Genomic DNA, 21,071 nt, shown 5'->3' with positions numbered 1-21,071 from the left:
CTGTGGTTATCTGGGCTCTGGGTTGGGAAAGTCTGGTGTTGTGGGACACTCTATGGGCATCACCAGTGTTCTGTGTTTTCCTGTTGAAACATGACGGGCTCCCAGGGAGCCAGGAGACACCGCAGCCTCGTGAGTAACCACTGAAAAAAGGATCAAATTAAACAGGGATTTTTTTTTATCTTACAGGAAGTTTATTACAGGAAGTTACCTGGTGAAATGGTGGTTTTTAAAAAAAATACACAAGTTCTTCTGTGTCCTTTTTATTTTGTTAGTAGCGGATGATATTGTTGAAGGGGGGAAAATGCTTTAATGTTCTCACAGGTGGGTTTTTTTTTTTTTTGCGGTGTGTCTGTGGTATTCAACAGTGACCTTATCCTAGTTGATGGTATTTTTATCTCCTCTGCTATCACTGTAGAAGTCCTAAAATATTCCTCAAAGTGTGTGTGCTGCTTAGAAACAAGTTTAAAGTGACCTTATTGTGGTTTATGGCTTTTTATATCTCCTGTGGTATCTCTGTGGTGTTAAGTTGTATTGTGCCCTTGCCCTACCTAATGGTGACTCTGTCTTCTGTGGGGGTATCTCTGTTATTATAATCTTAAATAATCTTAATTTTAGGAGTAATATCTGCGCAATATCTTAAAGAATTATGTGACAACTATAAATCTTTTTAATTGGATTGGTGCACAGTGAAGTGAAAACATAAAGTACAGATAATGTTTCTTGCCTTTCCTGTCTTACCTCTGTTCTGCTGTTATGTAAAAATTCTAGCTTTGCATGAAAGTCTAAACTCTTGTTGTTAAGTTTCCTACTTCATCATCGTCCTTTTCATTGTCTCCAGCGTGAATGGGGTCATTTAGGTTTGTAGACGGGAGGGGAGGGGACGGGTAGAACCGGGCGGGGCAGAGGGCACCGCCACTGCTAATGAGGCACCGGTCGATACCGAGGCCGCACCGAGTATCTAGCAGATCGTTGTTTGGACACAGAGGTGCTTTTTATTGCAGCGCCCAATAAAAATCAATCCCTCCATTGGTGGTGCTGTTAGAACTGGGCACCACAAAGTCACGACACCAGACTTCCTCCTGCACCGAGAGGTTAATCTTTTATTTGCACGTTAACTATGGAGTCCAGCAGGCACTTGATTTTCTTAATGTTTAGTGTGTATCCTGAGGAGTTAAGTGTCTGTTCTCTGAATATATTTCTTTAACATCTTCTTACATATTTTTTACACCCTCAAACAATACAGAGAGACAATCTGATTGTGTCAGTCAACGTGCCAAAAAGATTAGCAATAAACACGTTTCACACAACAAATGCAAGATATTTAATAAGTGTAAATATTGTTTAAACTTCCATCTACTAACTAAACTGATCCTGAGACAAGATGGTTTAAGTGGGGGGTTGGTTACAAACTTGGTTGCATCGTAACCGTAATTCAACCAGACTGCTGTTATGCACTGACCCTTTAACCTTTCAGTAACGTCCTTGTGCTCTGGTGCACATCCTGTTTTCAGAAAGTCTGCATGCCCACCACAGGAAATGACATCGACAGTAGCTGCCAGCCAGATGATGTTAATTTCACCTTGTAGGTTTAGGGGTGTTCATTTCAACAATGCAGTCTCTTAAAGAGACTTAACATTAGGTAATGTTTCTGTTGTGGTTGTTTGTGTTAGCTGCTGTTATGGCAGCTAACCTGCTTAAAAAGCTGCTGTTCAAAACAAGAAACTGAGGGACGACTCGAGAGAGAGCAAGAGTATCTGGAACAAGTTGTTGTGGACAGATTCCTGCTCTTCAACCTGGTCACATTTTTTCGGTTTAGTTGTCAGGTCTTCTTACTTGAACATGACCTTCATTATTAAGAGGCAGCCAATGACTGGGCAAGTCTTTTCATTCCTTTCTGGGTGGGACAATTGAAGCTGATTTTAATCAAAAATCAAGTGGGCACACGTCCATAAGCTGCACAACATGTTCCTAATCTGTTTGTCTTCATTGTTGCACAACGGTTACCACTGTAACTTGACTATTTATCCAGCAGTTTGCATTGCAAATAAGTAATTTTAGAGCTGAAACAGAAAATTTATCTGCAATGTTGTGCTTGTCGTGGTCTTAGACGATAGTAAAGTGAATATATTTGGGTTGTCGGCTATTGTTTTGACAAAACAAGCGTTTTGAAAATGTCACCTAGGACTTATTATTTTCTCACGTTTGATAGACCAAATGTTTAAACGGTTAGTCGACTAAACATTATTATCCAGATTACAGAATTAGTATTTTAATAATGGTATAAACAAAATTGTAAGATTCGAAATGGGTCAAAAACTGCCTGCAAGTATTGTAATATCTTCCTTTATTTTTGAGGCGCTGATATTTTGTGAAGGTGAACTGCCTGGAAGATACTGAGTTTATCAGCCATCTGTGGCTGGTGGAAGAAAAGCTTTCTTTCCTTGTCAGGATGCAGAACTATAAATATCAGTGTTTTGTGTTTTTTTTCCCTACAGAGTTAAAGTAGATACGTCAGTGGGTCAACCTGAGTCACCGCTGATTACATGTTTCACAGAATGTACAATTCAACAACCTGCACTCGTCTAAAATAATGTCTTTTTCCACAGCACACGTCTCACACTAATGGCCGTGCGGACATCAGCACACGCTCGGGCCGGACGGGCGTGCGACCCCGCAGCTCCGAGGAGCCGCAGCAGCCCCACGTCGGCAACTACCGGCTGCTCAAAACCATCGGCAAGGGCAACTTCGCCAAGGTCAAACTGGCCCGACACATCCTCACCGGCAGAGAGGTGAGACGGACACAGACACCAGCTGTCGTGGTTCAGGTGTTCAACTGAGAAACTTCAGAATCCTGTTAAATTTGTGTTTCCACATAATCACGCATTAATAAACCCATGAAGTTGAATATCCAAAACAACAGCAACCTTAGAAATCAGGTGTAGAATATTCTTGGGGTTTGGGAATTAAAGAGACAAAGCAGGTAAATTAAAATGACGTGAGATGTGGATAATCTTTCCCTTACAGCATACGTAGAATGAAAAGATCCTACATAAGTCTTTACATTGAAAATGCAACAACTTAAGTTCAGTAAATATTAAAACTTAATATGAAAAACATTTCCTGTTGCAAATACAAAAAAAAGTGACCCCGTTAATATGACTTCAGAATCATTATAAACAGGGTTATTCATGTTTCTCTTGTGTCCTAATTTACAGCTTGTGACATGAATCTTTTATTCTCTCCGTGCTGTAGAATTAGCAAGCATTTCGTTCATTAAAATCCAAAGGAAATGTCTCCTCATTAGCTTAAATGTCGACTAGTTTGCATCCCTAACCACAGCTCCTCCATGGTCACCAGCGTCTCCTCTTTTTCCAACCAACCAGTTTTTCAGACTCATCTGAAAACTGAAATATAATTTAGCCATCAGGATGTACAGTATGTGTACAGGACAGAGTTCTGCACCAGTTTACTCTTAAGCTTGTCCCTGATGTTCTTAACACTGGACAAGCAGGCAGTAACGACATGCTGCTAATTAACGTTAAGTTACTTCCTATAAATGTAGCTGGGCGGTGAATATACGGGGGAAACGCCTAATAAATAAGTTAGACCATCTTAACTTTATCACGGGGTGAAGTCTGTTTCACTGCAGATTCTACACATCGCTCCCTCTAAGCTCATCTCCGAGATGTTTGCCGGGGAATGACGCTTCTGGGATGACATTCAGTTGTTCTTACAAGCCAATACTTCTTTTGTGTGAAGTGAGAAAACTGTCAAGTACCAAAAGCTGGCATTGAATTACCAGTCTAATTCTTCTTGGATTCCTGATTCAATTTAGAATTCTGCAAATTTTTGACCTTTTGTATTTTGGCAGAGTTCTTACACGGCTGCTTGTTTTTGGACAGTGTTTACCATTTAAGAACTTCTTTTCTAATGTAAAATGAAGGATTTTAGATAAAAAAAAAAAAAAAACATGTTTCTTTTTCTTAACTTAAGGTATCGACAAAAGTATCGTTTTGATCTCTCAAAACCTGGGTAGTCTTGGCTCTGGTTTCAGGTGCATTTCAAACCGAGCCCTACCAGCTCCACATACAGACAGATTCATTGCTCTAAACCTTGGTGGCAGTAATGGATGTTTTCAGGGAGAGCCGCTGAGCATTTGATTTGTTCATAATTGATGAACGGAAAGAGCAGGTTTCTTCCTAACCCAGCATTTGACGTTTGAATGAAACTATGGTGCTCTTTTTACACTCAATCCCCACCTGATTCTGTCGTTAATTATCCTGTAGTTGTGTTTTGTTTTTTTTCCCAAGGAGGAAGTTGAAACTGTCTTATTGCTCAGATTGGTTTTAAAGTCTTTAAAGCTGGAGTAAGCAGTTTATTTCAGAAGCATTTTTTTTGGATTATAGTTGTTGAAATTGTCTTTACATCCTGACAGAAATCAATAAATCAAATGCTCTGACAGATAACACACTAAACTAAATGATTGCTGGCCTACTTGTGTGCACTCACTGCACATGGACATGTGTTTTAAAGGAGAGACTTTAGAGGCAGGCCTGAAGGAAGGAAGTGGTATTTTATTTGGTTGGATACTTTAAAAATCTAGCTGTCTCTTGCTAGTTGCTTGCCACTGTTGCCTTCCCCCAGCTTTAAATGATGATTTTCTCGTTGAAAAATATAGATTTAGTCTCCATTTCCTTCTGTGTGGTTGTTTTTGTGCTTATTGATTTCTGTGTCATATTCCACTTCCTCTTTTTCACACTTCTCCTCTGCTGTTGTTTCATTTAGCTCAGTTTCAATGCTGTTTTTTTTTTTTTCTCTCACCACAGGTGGCAATTAAGATAATAGACAAGACGCAGCTGAACCCAAACAGCCTTCAGAAGGTAATTCACCCTTTCTTCCCTCCCCTCTGCTATACACTCACGCTGTGGCAGAATTCGTTTACAAATTCATGAAGCACAACAGATTGAGTATTAATTGTGTAAATGGGAAGAGGGGCATGCTGGGACGGAGCATGTGTTCTCCATATAGAGTCGAGCTTTTATTATTTTAGTGGGATGCCTTTGCAGTGGAGGAGATGATTCAGCTCTACGTCGACTGCTCCACTTACATTTTAAATGAAAGCTTTGGACTATAAAGCTTGTTAAAATCAAAACATGAAGTCTAAAAGGAAGATTATATCTGGGTTAGAGTTGAGTTTAATCATTTCTGTTCAGCCTATTCAGTTAAAAAAACAAAACAAAAAAACAAGTATATTGACTATTTTGGTCGCTTTTAAGATGAACATTTGTCCTATTTGAACACAGTATGCTGAAAACTCCAGGTAATGGTGTTTTTCTGAATGTTTGTTAGAGAAGTTGAATGCGATTTTTCCAGTTCATGCTGCTTGGCTGTCATGCAACTGAGATTGACAGTCTTGTTTTCCTTGTTAAATCAACCAAATGAGGAAGCCGGCTTGCTTTTAAAATGCAAATTTCAGGGGCTGAGTGTGAATGCTCTTTTTTTTTTTTTTTTTTTTTTTTTTTTTTTTTTTTTTTTTTTTTTTTTGTTGCCCTGTGAATAGCCTTTTCACTTTTACAGTTTGAAGTCAGTGAGTTGAGAGAAAGAGCAGCCTGTAGTCCTGTTTCCCGTTTTCTTTTTTGTGTACAGTCATTAGCAAGGAAGATATGCGTGTGTGGCTGTTTTTGATCTGTGCCGCTGTACATGTTGGCTCTGGATGTGGTTTCAGGGAATTCAGAGTGGTATTGACTCGGCTGCTGCAGCTCCGGAGGCTTGTTTTGCCCATCAGATGTAGAAAAGGGGACAGGGCAGACCGTGGCGGCGGCGGCGGTGGCTGCTGCTGGTGGATAAGGTGATGATGTTGGGTGTTGATGTTCAGCCAGCCCTCCTCTACCCCCTCGTCCCTCTCAGTGATCAGCTAGTGGTTTTCCATCAGTTTTTCCAAAGCTCCATTGATTCTGGGCCTTTGTGTCTCAGAGGCCCGGGCCCTTTGGCGTTGGCTGTGACACTACGCTGACAGAAAAACACTGAGTCATGACGGCGCTGTTCACAGACACACAAAGCGTGAGGCTTTTGTCGGCAGTCCTTGTTGTTTTTAGGTTACTGTTTTATCACAGCCGAGGAAGACAAAAAAAAAAAACCTCTTCTGAGGAATTTGTCAGCTTGTTTTTCTTGTTGTTCACCAGAGACTTTGAGTTCTTTTAATGTTTATTCTAAGGAAATGGAACAACTTGAAAAAAAGAGACTACATCTCAAGACATTTTAGTACTTTTTTCTAATGACTGACACATTAAACGTTATTATTCTTGTCTCGTGTTTCTATTAATAGGCTAGATTTCTGTCTCTTTTCTTTTTAGGTTGTAACTTGGATATTCAGAGTTGAAGGAAACCCTGTTGTGGTTTAAATTGTTGCTCCGTAATTGAGCCTGGCCCTCATCTTGCAATTACTTAACACTTTGAGCATCTAGCATAAAGGCTGTATTGTGTGTAGCTCTGCTCAGTGTGCGTGGAAAAACGATAGACGTGTCCCGGACAAGAAATAATGCAACAAATAACTCCCCTTACACTTATTATTACACTTTGTTTTTTGTATGGATTAATCAAACGAGATATAACTTGTTAGGGTAGGTGGATTTTGTTACCTTTGGACCGGGCCTGGCTAGCGGTTTCCACTCTCTAAGCTAATCTAACCGGCTTCTGGCTGTAGCTTCATACTGAACAGACAGAAATACGAGTGGTATTGATCTTCTCATCTAACTCTTGGCAAGAAATGCGAATAAACATGTGTCTGAAAATGTTTAACCATTCCTTTATAATCGGTCACAAATCTGATAAATGTCAGGATTTCCTTTAACCTCCTGTAATCACAAACTATCAATAACTGCATAATAATACACCAATTAACCACATCGTTTCCGTAAAGACTCACTAGAGCACCAAATGTATATTAATTTGTTGAAACTAGTCCCCGAAAAATGCTTGTCTAGTTACTCCCATTTAAGTAACATTTGCTAAAAACTACAGTGCTGGTTTAGGAAATTACCGAGCTTTAGAAATGACACTGTGAACAGGTGCATCTCAGAAATGTGAATTCCTTGTCAGCACCTGAACCAGACTGAGAGATTCAAGGCTGAGGAAACCTTTGCAGGTGTTTTGAGTTAATTAGCTGATTGGAGCTCTTCTCATGTTGACTTTTCTGTATTATAAATTCTTTTACAAAATTGTAATATATTTTGAGATACTGGAGTTTTGATTTCCATGAGCTGTAAGCCGTAATCATCTAGATTTAAAAACAAAAATATATGAAAGTTTCCGCTTTTTTTAATTAAATAACAGAAGAAAATAAACTTTTCCACGATATTATAATTTTTTGAGATGCACCTCTACTTGATTGACAGATTGGGGAAGTAGAGATTTACTATAACAATATGATTTGTTGGCATTAAGAAACATATATCCATTAAAATTTATGGTATCATATGTTGTGTTGAGGTTCAGATGAGTTTCCAGAGATTGGATCTCGTGTTTATTTTCCCTCTTTCCTCGGAGCTGGTGATGCTGTAACCGCCAACCTGCATCACAGCCGGCACCGCTGTGTCCTGACCTATTATGTAACTGGAAGAATTGGCGAGAGGCTCATAGCGGGGGATATCGTCTCTGAAGCCTAAATGTTTATTTTCGGCCTCTGTTCTTAATAGTTGTGAGGAGCTGAGTCGACGTTCACATCTGTCACTGGCTCCTGGCAAGCTGCTCTTGGCTCGAACTCTTGTTCTCTGCTCTCTGTCCTGATTCAACCTGCTGAGGGTCTTGTTGTCGTCCAGGTCAAAGGTCAGGGGAGGGAGTGTGACACCTGGAAGTCTTGATTAAATGTAAACAATGTCCCGTTGGATCGTCAGAGTCTGGGACAACCTCTGCTCCCTGTGTGGAGGTTTTGCTTTTCATTAAGTGGTTGTGGAGCTGTTATTAAAGCAGACGTCATTTTTAGGAGGAACGCCACAGTGCATCAAAAATATTTCTGTAACGAACAATTATTTTCATTGTCAATTAATCCGTCCATTAATTTCTCAATCAATCAGTTAGTTGTTTGTTCTATAAAATGTCAGAAAATAGTGAAAATTGTCTCAAGATGAAGTCTCACATGTCTAGTTTTTCCACAACCCAAAGATAATTGATTGATTCACCGGTGTGCCGAGTTGTCTGCACCTCGCGAGACGTTTGGATAATTTATCACCGTTGATGAACCACACAAAGATTATTATATCTGTTTTTAAATAGGTGGCTACTTGAAATAAACCTGCGAGGAACCGCGACGTGCATGCAGTTGTCGGCAGCGCGGCAGAAACTCTGCACAGGACTGGTGAATGGCAGGCGAGAGAGAAAAGGGTCTTCAAAAAGCCTCAGTTTAGCCGGAAATTTATAGTGGAAGTTGAATGAGTAGAGAATGCAGTTCTGCAGCTTCTGAGGAATCTCAGACAGCAGAGTTTCAGCTGAGAGGAAAATACTTGACTAAAGTCAGAAGTAAATTAACTGATGCTGTTCTGCTGAACACACACTACTATTAACTTTACTTAATTTCTAAGATGAGTTGATTAGATAAGTAAGTAATTAAATTCACAGTGGTATCGAAAATGGTATCAAAAATCGATATTTTTTAACGTATTGTTAAGAAGTGAAGTTAGAAGTTAGAAATTCCAATATTGTGACAGCACTAAAATATGGAAAGTATTGTATTGGCACTGTTATCAAACACTTTGAAATTATGTCCAAATTTATTAAGTAATCTATCAAGTGTCCCTTCGAGTCTATTATTCATATTCTTTGGGCTTTTTGCTAATCTCTGCTTTTCTGGGCTTGGAAAAGTATTCAAATGAAACGACATAAGAAACAATCTCGTAAAACTGCACCTGAACTACAGCGAGTGACGAGGGGTAACAAATAGACGTGGCTCCTTTTTTTATTAAGGCAAAAGTCTGTCATTCTGCCTGAAGGCATCTCATCAGTTGTGGCCTCATAACTTCAAAAGGCAGAGAGAAACCAGTTTTCTGTAAAATGTCCTAAAGTTGGTGAGACTGGAGCAGCTAATTTAAGCCAGAGAGTTTATTCCCTCAGGTTGATTTGTTTGTCCAGATGGGAACAATAACATTCAAGCTTTAGAGGGACCAAATAAACTGCACTGAGAATCTCTCTCTTGTTTAGAAAGCTGAGGTTAACAAAATGTACTCAGGGTAAACTAGTCTGGATGGTTTTTCTCCTAACTCAAATAAACGCTGTGGGTCATTTGCAGCAAGAACAGCACCGACAGCCATCGTTCGAGGCTGATGTTGCGAAGGGGCTGTAATCTGATTTGGTTGTGACTCACCTCAAAGTCTCTGACCTGGTGGGATGAAAGTAAACCAAAAAACATGCAGTAAATGATCTCATGGCGAGCCCGGGGGATTTTGTTTACAAGCCTCAGATCAGTTGTAATTGAGGCAGCGTTAACTTAAACAGGAACATGCAGTAAAGGAAGGCTTGCCACTAAGTGAAGGTGTGATTTCACCCTCAAACTGTGTGTCATTTGTCTGAAGGTGCTTGGTATTGATCACAAGACAGATTGCGTAATCGGGACCGCTGTGCATCATCGCGGTGGTATGATCACCAGCAGGTTTACGTCCTCGACCTTAATGGTTGTATTGTGTGGTGAATCATCGGGCGCTCTCCTGTTTTTCCACTAATTCTGTTTGCTGCATAGAATACCTGCTTAAGTATTCCCATATACTGTTTTTCAGCCAACCCAGGTGCCAAAAGGCTTGTATGTGTTGTTTAGGACAGTGCAGACGGGTTTTGTTTTTAAAAAGTATCAGTATGCGTGTCTCACACTGACAACCTAACTACCGTAAACACATTTGTTCAGAGCCACTGATTCTAGTAATCAGTAAAGATAAAGTTCCTCCTTCCAGCTGTGTTTCCACTGTCACTCAGAAAACCAGCTCAGATTTATTCCTCTGTACTTTGTGACACCTCAGGAGCAAGGATCACGTTGACTGAAGGTTCAATTTTGCTTTGTTTTTTTAAATCTTAAGGTCGTCTGTAATGTTTGACAGATTAAGGTTACATCCACACTACATTTTTGTTGAAAAATGTAGTGTGGAAACGAAAACAATTTACATCCACATCCAGCATTTTAGCTGCGTATCAGAGTTTATCTTTGTGAGGGCTGAACGATTAATCGCTTTCAAATCAAAATGCGATTTTGAAAGAACGCAATTAGCTAATCATGAAGACGGCGATTAAAATGTAGGTTAAGCGTCTGTCAAAGTTGAGTAACACAAACTCCAACACAAAACTTTGTTGAAAATAACAAGATTAAAGTTTACTGTCATGTTTAATCTTTATAAATAGTAAATTAAATGAATTAAAGATCCATCCCAGAGATGGACGTGTTAACTAGGATTGATAAATAATCATAAACTTTGTCTTTTACCTGCTGCCATTTATATTGTATTTATTCCTATATTGTTACTATTTTATTTATACATTTATTGATTGACTATTTATTTGTTCTGGTCTTTATCTATACTCTTATTGGTTTTTCATTACCAAATAATTGCCTTTTACTATGTTATTTAAAAAAGAAGAAATTCAGAACAGTAATAAAATTTTATGTTTTATTAGAACTGTTTTCAGAGCAGAAACAAAAGTAAAGTTTACAGCAGCAAAGTCACTAGAGTGATGAGTACAGACTGAGAGACGCGCTGCCTCAGAGCCAAAGGCATTTTTTATTAATTAATTATATCGGTTATCTGTTTTTAAAATGGACGGTGCAGATTATTGGAAAATATCGGCGCTGATAATCGGCCTGACAGATTATTGGTCAACTCCTAACTTTTAACTGTGTGTGTGTGTGTGTGTGTGTGTGTATATATGTAAGATTGGGAGTCTGCAAAGGGTGTTTTATTTTGAAAATCGACTGTGCTGTTCTGTGTCTGACTTCCTGCCTGGTTCATCAGCTCTGTGCTGCTTGATCACGTCAAATAAACTGGCTGTGAATATTGAACTTTAGCAAACAAAAATCCAATCGTAATCAAAATATCTGTCAGAAAACTGCAATTAGATTTTCTTCGCCAAATCGTTCTATATTAAAATGAGTGAAAACGCACATCTAGTGGCCGTTTCACGTACACTGGGCATGCGCATTCTGATGTAAACAGGAAGCAGATCGTCTACAGCTGCAGAAGTTTTTGTGAAAGAAGAAACATTCAAAACTATTATGATAAAATCTTTTTTCAACAAAAATGCATGAGTAGAATTAAGTAAAATTTCAGCCCCTTTTTCTCAACAAAATAAATATCTTAATAGAAAAAGAAGTGCTAATCCGTGACAGGTTGGTAATAGATTATGACGTCATTTTTACAACCTTGTCTGTCAAAAGACGGACAATGAGAAAGCCTGACCCGACCTCTGCTCAGGAGAGTATTTCCTGTATAGTGATGGGCAGAGTGTAATGACAGCGAGGAGACCGCAGGCTCACTTCAGAGCTCTTCTCCTCCTCTTCCTCATTGTCAGCAGCCAGACTCGTCCTGGCTGAGTTTGTTAACATGGCTTCCAAACCGGTCGACTCCATCCTGAAGGCCCCGCTGACAAGAGTTCATAATTAACCCTTCAGTTGTCTCAGAACTGGGAATTAAATTAGATTTATTATCTCTGTACCGTCCACAGCCGGCATTCACTGCGCGATCCTGGTGTTTAAATTACTATTTAGAAGTCCTTTTTTGTTTTTTTTGTCTTTACAGCTGTTTTATTTTGGTGTTTGAGCTGTTTTCTATTCAGAGACAGAAAAATGCAGAGATGAAATCCCCATTAGTGGAAACTAGGAAGAATCATCAAAAGTATTCATCTCGTGAATCTCGATGATCTGACTGGGGCTGCAGCTAAAGTTTATTTTCATATTTGATAATTAAGTAAGAAATGTTTATCACAAGTTCTTATCGCCTTTTAAAGTCTTCACATTGCTTATTTAATCAGATCACCTGTGAAGAAAGCCATAAAGATGTCAATATCCAGTGATGGGACACAAAGGAAAGCAAGCACATCCTTACTTTTGAGAATAAATTATTGTTTTGTTGTTAATTTTAACATCAGAAGCAATATATTCTTCTATTTTTTGAAATTACTACGTTTCCCAGAAAGCTTTTAATAGTCTCCAGAAAATAGGTTTGAACTTGCATTTAACTCCGGATGCTTTTCAAATATCTTTGTGGGCATTGTTGCCTTTTATTTTGATAGTGGACAGAAGAGAGGTCACAGGAAATGAAAGAGAATGGATGACGGGCAACAAAAGAGCCCTGGCTTACTCTTGCACTGTCTAACGGCTGTGGCTCTGGAGTTAGAGCTGGTTGCCCACTAATCAGACGACCAGTGGTTCAATCCCCAGCTCTGCCGGGCTCCATGTCGAAGTGTCTTTGGGCAAGACACTGGACCCCGAATTCCCAAATTGGTGTATGAATTTTTGTGAATATTAGTTTCTGTTGGAGCACGTAGGCTCAATGTATAAATGGAAGAGTAGAAAGGCGCTATACCAATACAGAGCATTTACATGTATTTAGCCCCGCGTGGAAAACACTCATTCATTTCAATAAAACCACCTCATTGGGGGCCCCAGTGTGGGGGGTCCTGCAAAAGAGTTGAACTTGGCTCAACTTTTGACTCAGCCAGCAAGGCGAGCGCACATTCCTGGTAGATTACTTTGTAACATGAAGGCTATAAATTTGTTTACTTTGAGGTTGATCCTCTTAATATTATACTCCAGTGTTTATAGTGTTTTGCCGTGTTATAGACCCTCTATAACTTGACTTCCTGGATCACATTTGATCGTCTCACCAGTACCTGAAAAGACTCTCCACACCAGCTCAACCTGTTTTTTGTTTGTTTGTTTTGTCAGTTTACTAAGTGGCGATTCTGTGGCAGGACGCTCCAGCTTTGTGTGATTTCTGTAAAATAAATTTATTTCAATAGCCGAGCCAACCCAGCTAATTCATGAGTTTGTGTTATGTTGACGTGGTTCACAGGGCAGAGGGCTCATATTAAACATGAGAGCGACATGCAACAACATGTATATATCCACATTTTTACAGCATCTTGTAACCGCGTGTGTTGCAGCACCTCGGCGTGCAGCCTCGTACTGAATGTGAAAACATCACCCGCTGTTTGTCACCATCTGTTTGCCTCTCAGACAGACACCAGCAGCCCAGGGTTCAGGACAGAAGGCTTTATCAGGGCGTCCCGGTGGACATGCGGTTTTGAGGCACCGCGGGTTTGAATCTGCCAGTGAAACCTTTCTTGTTGTTGTTGTCTGTTGCTCAGACTCCCCGCTCGCTGTACTGCCTTCGTTTAATTCACTTCCCCACCCCAAGAAAACAGATTTAAGCTCTAGAGATACAAAAGCAAAAATGCACAAAATAAGCAAAGATTCAGTCATTTCAACAAGATTAATGAGAAATCATCAAAAATAAAGCTAAAGTCCTGCATAGTGCTGCTGAAACAATTCATCAATAGAGTGATTAGTCGATCAACGCGGGGGAAAAAAACATTTGGAGGCCAAAGCATCATATCATTAATCTCCCTTTTTACTTGAATAGTAAATTGTTTTGTAAACAAAGTCATAGCCCCAGTCAATCAGGTTTATTGTGAATTTTTAATAGCTAATGTATATTTTTGTGTTTTTTCAAACAAAATAAATTTAATAGACTTAAAAGAAGTGATTGTTACTTGGCCGCAAAATTTAAAAAATACATTTATTTGTAATATATTATTCAGAACAGTTGGGTAGAAATAAACAAAGATTTACTCAACAAGATGTTTCAGCTGTATGATCTGTCAAAAATAAAGGTCTTATGTAGTGCAGCTGAAATTTGATTGGTCAATTCAGAGCAGAAATATAATTTGACAGTTTTTTAATAGTTCTGCAAGCAAGTAAACATTTTCAAGCATTTGTGGTTAGAGCTTTAAAAGATTTAAATTTTTGCTTTATTTTCTTTGTTTCAAATGATTATTAATTGACTTTTTAATTACTTTTTAATTACTTTAATTATTTTAACTACTTATTATTGCCAATCACTAATGGCTGACAGACATCGCAATGTTGGGCATTGTGATTTAACCCCCCCCCCCCCCCCCCCTTTTGCACCTGCCTTTGTAAATCATTGGTCGTGATTTTTGCCGATTGTACTTGTATCGGTTCTAGCTAAGGCGAATTACCTGGCCAGACTTTTTCTGACTAGGTGATCATGAATGACCTCTTCTAATACTTGTGCGGGACATGTTGCTGCTGCCGCCGGCGTCTCTGCTACCAGCTTTTTGTTTTTGTGGTGCTCGGGTGGCCTCGTGGTCCCGTCGGTGTCTTGTGTGAAGCAGTGTTGCTTTGCGCATCCTCCTCTGGTGGCCGTATTTGCCTTCCATCTGCTCCAGGATGACGTGCCACAGAAAAACGTGGGCTATAGCACCTTTTAAAACCCTGATATCATCGTCCGCTGTAGACATCTTCAGATGCCATTTGATAGATATTGCCAAACCCTAAACTGAATAAAATGTTTGTTCGCTTGATCGTCTTTGCTGTATATCATTTATTAATGAAACTGTGGGATATTTTTTATTTTTTTATTTTTTTTTCCTTCAAACATAATGATCAACATTAAAGGCAGCTTTTTAAGCTCTGGTACATTAAACCTGGGATTTAGTAAGTACAGTGGTTTGACATTTCCTGCTGTGTTTGTGCATGTGGTGGAAAGTATTTGAGTGTCTGTGTGTGCTTTCTTGCGGCACAGTCTTGCAGTTTGTTTGCCAGTAAGCCAAACTGTGGCTACTCCCGCCTCATGAAAGATTGATGCCCTTTTTATATTTTTATGGAAGGGGAATAGAGTGAGGTGTAGTTAACGGTGGATCAATAATAAATAGCACTCAGTTCTTTTTTATGCCTCGTACAGCGGAGGACTAAAAAGCACTTTAGGCTGTTACAAATCTGCTCGTGTGCTCGCTCTGAATGCAGATGGGGAAGAGAGTGTTTGCTGACCGTGTCTTCGTTAAGGGTGCATGTTTAGCTTCATTCAGATCCCCTTATCGACCCGGCTCAACGGGGTGTTGAGAAGGGGATCTGAAAACAGATGCTGTGATCCTGCCAGCGGTCACAAAATGATCACTTTTTCATGACAAATGTGTTGATGTTGGCACAACACAAAGACCAGTGTTTGGGTTTCTGAACCCATGATCTCGTGTTATGAACTGCCCAAGAATAAGAACTGCAGTGTTGATGGGGGGAGGCTGATTTTATAGTGTTTCCACATCATCACGAATGTGATCAGGACAAAAATATCAGACACAAATTTATAAGAGAATGTAATCTGTGGGCATTAATCTGAAAATCTATGTAAAATGAATTATTAATTATGCTTTCAGACGTGGAATGTGGATAAGTAACTATCAGAAACATAATGCATACTGCTGTTGAATTAATGTTACTGAAAATACTTGTTAAAGAAAGACTGAGGTATATTTAATTGTTTTAATGATGTATTCCCCAGCTTTTCCTTAGTTTGGTTGTATATTTTATTCAGGAAGAAAAGTGACAGGGTGGGTGTACTAACATTTCTTTTCTATCTTTTATTACAGCTCTTCAGAGAAGTTAGAATAATGAAGATCTTGAATCATCCCAATATAGGTAAGTGGGTCTTACACACAATGTTGGCACAAACAGCATCTGCTTTGAGACTTTAATATTAAGACTTATATGTTGGTGATTTAGCATAAATTTATGTTTCCAATATGGCTCCAACTAACAACTATTTTAGTCGATAAATCTATCGATTATTGAAACGAATAATCTATAAATCTGTAATCTAAACGAAAAACTATTCGGATTATGAATTGCAAAATTACACAATGCGTCTTATTTAGCTTCCAGCTTTTAAATTAAACTTGAGGTTGTTTTAGGCATGTGCTAATTAACAGTCACGACAATAAAATAAATACTGCTTTCAAAAATGGATCTTTTAATGAACGTTTCTGCTGCAGCAAAAGAAAGTTCCACTGAAATCACGTCCTGATCTGAGCAGCTGGCAACAAATTTAGTTGACTACATCGATTAGTTGTTTCCCCTAGTTTCCAAACATGTAAATTGAGACCTTTTAAACTATTGTTGTGCTAAAAGAGGAGTTTTGACTGTTTGAGTTCCTAAATCATTTGCATATTGGTGTCTGGTCAAAGACATTTGACGTGGGGGGATCTAACCGTTGACCTTTGTGTTGCGGGACAGTCATATGAAACGGCAACATGCTGCGAGCCACTATTTCATCAGCTTGTATCGGAGTTAAAAGTACTATTTGTTGAGCTTTTTAGTTCCTTTTTATTTTGTTTTGGTTCACATAGACATCACAGGAGATTACTGAATAGATAGAGTGCTCTTTTTAAATCAAGCAATCCTGGAAAATAAACGTTTCTATAAAAATGGCAGCAATCTAAAATATGAGAAAAGGTCAGACACCATGGCTTACGCCAAAAAGGCTGTTTAGATGTTATTACATGGATGTAATATTTGAAATTATGTTTGACAAATCATCTGGGACAATTGATTGTCTCATTAGCCTGAGACTTAATAGCAACTGTCCTCTGTGGACAACTGTACGTGACTGACGAGACTAGAACTGGAGGGTCATTCTTTCAACTTTGTTTTGGAATTTTAAAAAAGGAAGCGGTTTTGATCAGTAAGAGCACGCTGCCTGGAGCAGTAGAAACTTTGGCATCACACAGCGAGCTGCAAGAGGAAATGCCAACTAACACCAAACCACTGCAGCAACAAGAAGCCAGTGTCATGAAAACCCCAGCTGTTGAAAGCTAACACATGAACTGGATAGTTGCAAAGAGATGAGAAGTGGCGTTGTGATCTTGATGAGGGTGCAGCTATTATTTTCATTATTAGTTAATCTGCTGATCAGTTTCTCAATGTCTTCATTAAATGTTTGGTACAGAAACATACTGAGAAGATATTAAGTTAATTAATATCACTTAAGACTACAAAAAGAGCAGCAAGAATATTATGGTCACTAGTAAGAATATTATAATAATAATACAGCTTTATTTATATAGCATTTTTAGATATAGATAGAGATAGATAGATATGATATAGCAAGAACTCCTATGTGGTTCATACAAGATGAAAAATAATGTAGCCACAACGATTCCTGTTTTTTGTCTCAGCTTCACTGCAAAATGTGTAATAAAAAATAATCTTTGAATATAAATAATAGAAGATGCTGTGAGAGAGGTTGATTTTTGTTGTAACTCAAACAAAAGCAGCAAATCCTCATATTCCAGACTCTAGAAGCAGCGAATATTTGGCTTGTTTGCCTAAAAAGTGACCAATGATTAATCAATTGTCCAAATAGTTGCGTATTATTATTATTTTTTTCCCCCTCATAAACTTGTACAGTATACGCACACCGAACACACAATCACAAACACATGCACGTGTCATAAAACGCACGCAGCACACAAGCCTGCCATGGTGTGTTTGGTTTTAGAGACGGGATTCCCCGCTAATTACTTTTAATTTCCTTTCCCCTCGCCCCATGACTACCTCTGCAGAAAAGTGATTATAATTACCAGGGTGGTGGTAAGCGTTCACCAGCCCCGTGCGCGCACACACAAACACACACTCTCTCTCTCTCTTTCGTTGTCTTCCATCCCACCTTGTCTATATTTAGCAGTGCAGCCCTCAGCGGCTCATCACCCAGTCTCTTATATCTTCGAGCTGAACATGCTGCGGTAAAAAATAAAACAACACCACAGCTTTTGGGCAGTACAGTAAATATTGAGTGCTGCGAAACCCGGCTCGATGCTGCGCTTACATCGTCACGACACACGCAGAGATCCACGTGACTTCACTCTTCCCCTTTACTCTCTTCAAGTGTCTGTTGGGAAATATTTTTGGCGTTTGTGTCCATGAATTTATTACTGTCTGTCTGAATCCCCCCCCCCCCGCCGTCTTTAGACGTAATTGAATTTATAATTTATTGTACTCTCTCTCTCTTTCTTTTCTTCTCCTCCACTTTTAGTCAAGCTTTTTGAAGTGATTGAGACGGAGAGGACGCTCTACCTGGTGATGGAGTATGCCAGTGGAGGTGAGACAGAAATACAATTGTTAACATTTTGTTGCTGCAAAATGAAAACCCAAGTACCTCCAACATGTCTAACCTGTCAGACTGAGAAATGCTACCTCCTTTAGTTGAATGAAAATGCATTTTAAGCGTTAACCTCAACCTGAAAAGGAACCTGCCTTCCTCACACTGGTGTACACGTGAAACTATTGATTGTGTTTGCACTTTGATTTGAACAAAGACTTTACATGTATTGTAGATGAAACTGTATGCAGTGTTGCGGTACAGATGTAGGCTGTACAAATCGGCACACTGATCCCAAAGTCCCAAGTATGATTTATTAACACCAAATGTGAGCAATGTGTGCGTTAATAATTTATACACATTGGGAGCTGCAAATAGTCTGCAGACTCTAATTCTACCTAAAAAGGACAAATGTAGAAGAACACAAATCCGAGTAAATCTGATTGGTATTTACAGAATAATTGAGCGATGTCTCAGACTGTTGATGCATACTATAAGTTGATGTCACGTACAGAAAGACTGTGTTGCAGCAAACAAAGAAGAACAATTACACATTTATTGACAATGACACAAACATTCCCAGTGATGGACTAATATATGGAAAGACACACAGACTCTTTGTACTGGCATTTCAACGTCACTATCATCTTGCATGTGTCAGATTGCCTGTATTTATAGCTTTGCAGCCTAGAGAACACTTACAAAAGAGAAAACAGGCACAAAAATCTTTACTTCTCATTTAATGCAGCGTCACACATACGCAGGACCTGAAAGGCACATGTTGTCATTGATTCCTTGGAAAGGTCATGTTGGCGCTGCTGAGCTGAGACGACAAATTGTGAAAACCTGCTCGCTGAGGAGCAAATCACATTACCGCTTAGATGGGGGCTCTGATCATAGGCCAATTGCATTAGATCTTAATGATGTAAATCTAATATTTCTTTTAGTTTGGGATTGATTTTCTTGGAATTCAAGCTAATTCTCAAGGTGACCCTGCAGCTCTGTCTTCAGCACAGCAGATTGACGTCTGCGTGGAACTTTTCCATCACAGATGCAGTCATGAAATTTGTTGTAGTACTTTGTAGAAGTATATTACAAATACAAACTCCTCAGATGGTAGGAAATGTTCTCACCAACATGATGTAGGACTGCTTCTTTGCTTACCAACTGGAGTGCTGCTCAGTAGCAGAGTGCCCAGTTCTGCCCCTGGTGGCTGGAAGCCATACTGCAGCCCTGTCGCCACCTTTGACGTGACTAAACGTTTTTTAGGGTGTGTGTGGTTTGGTTCTTCTCTTTGGTCCAGACTAAAACATCTCGTAAGTATTTGGTGGATTGCATGTCGGGGGAATGCAGAGGCAGGATAAGTTCACTTGTGTATTTAACAACAAAAAAAACACAATGTACAAATGTACGGTGGCAGTGTTCAAACAAATCAAAGTGGTGCAGTCTCAAGAAAAGCAAGGTACAGTATCTCTCAAAAGTGACTCCATAGGGTTTAGGTCTGGAGACATGCTTGGCCAGTCCATCAACTTTACCCTCAGCTTCTTTAGCAAGGCAGTGGTCATCTTGGAGGTGTGTTTAGGGTCTTTATCATGTTGTAATACTGTCCTGCGGCCCAGTCTCTAAAGGGAGGGGATCATGCTCTGCTTCAGTATGTCACAGTACATGTTGGCATTCATGGTTCCCTCAATGAACTGTAGCTCCCCAGTGCTGGCAGCACTCATGCAGCCCCAGATCAGGACACTCCCACCACCATGCTTGACTGTAGGCAAGACACACTTGTCTTTGTACTCACACACACTTGACACCATCTGAACCAAATAAGTTTATCTTGATCTCATCAGACAACCTCTGGATATGACGCTGAGCATGTTCATTCAACTTCTTTGGTCGACCATGGCGAGGCCCGTTCTGTCCTGTTGAAACGCTGTATGGTCTTGGCCACCGTGCTGCAGCTCAGTATCAGGGTCTTGGCAATCTTCTTATAGCCTTGGCCATCTTTATGTAGAGCGACCATTCTTTTTTTCAGATCCTCAGAGTTCTTTGCCATGAGGTGCCATGTTGAACCTCCAGTGAGCAGTATGAGGGAGTGTGAGAGTGATAACACCAAATTTAACACAACTGCTCCCCATTCACACCTGAGACCTTGTAACATTAACGAGTCACATGACACCGGGGAGGGAAAATGGCTAATTGGGCCGAATTTGGACATTTTCACTTAGGGCTGTACTCACTTTTGTTGCCAGCAGTTTAGACATTAATGGCTGTGTGATGTGTTATTTTTAAGGGACAGCAAATTTACACTGTTATACAAGCTGTACACTCACTACTTTACATTGTAGCAAAGTGTCATTTCTTTAGTGACATGAAAAGATATATATTTACAAAAATGTGAAGGGTGTATTCACTTTTGTGAGATATTGTATAACTCCAAATATCCATAGACAAAAAGAGAACCGTAGAATGTAGAAACAGCCTTCTGATGTTTTTCCCAGTTTTTAGATAAGATTTCCTACCATCCAGTGACCCCATGTCCTTTAAATTTCTTCCCAGAACAAAGTTTAAGGTGCAGATCTTTGGCTGAAATGTACAAGTTTAAGGAGAAGATCTATTAAGGATCATGTTAGTAATAAAGCGTCCTAGATCAGGGCTGTTTGCATTTAAATAGGAGCAATGTGGGGTCATATTACTCTGTGTGTATTTTCCATAGGCTTGTCATGCTGCCAGATGTTTGTTTTTTTTAAAACAATGTTAAATTCTTGCTTTGTTTTTCCTTTACATATTAGTTTTTAATTTCTTGCTACTTTCCAGTTTTGCTCCCTAATGTAATCCCCATGTACAGCACGTGGTGTGCCGTTTAGCTCTGATGCAAAGTGTTAACTGGGACATTCTGTCTTTAGCAGTTGAGTCAGAGAGCAGCGATGA

At 39.4% G+C, this 21,071-nt stretch overlaps 1 protein-coding gene across 1 annotated transcript in view; it reads left to right on the top strand.

Annotated features, from left to right (window-relative positions):
• The window catches only part of LOC119910977 (MAP/microtubule affinity-regulating kinase 3-like), a 58,670-nt gene that overhangs the window by 2,721 nt on the left and 34,878 nt on the right, over positions 1-21,071 (top strand). The window contains 4 exon segments of the mRNA XM_038729849.1: positions 2,607-2,789; positions 4,827-4,880; positions 15,640-15,688; positions 18,081-18,146. Of these exon segments, the coding sequence (XP_038585777.1) occupies positions 2,607-2,789; positions 4,827-4,880; positions 15,640-15,688; positions 18,081-18,146 (352 nt within the window).

Source organism: Micropterus salmoides, unplaced genomic scaffold (genome assembly GCF_014851395.1).
Source record: "Micropterus salmoides isolate LMB-PRFRI ecotype aquatic unplaced genomic scaffold, ASM1485139v1 Ms_hic_scaffold_19, whole genome shotgun sequence".
Taxonomy (NCBI): Eukaryota; Metazoa; Chordata; class Actinopteri; order Centrarchiformes; family Centrarchidae; genus Micropterus; species Micropterus salmoides.
Note: the sequence above shows the minus strand (reverse complement) of the source record. Positions and strands in the feature narration are given on the sequence as shown.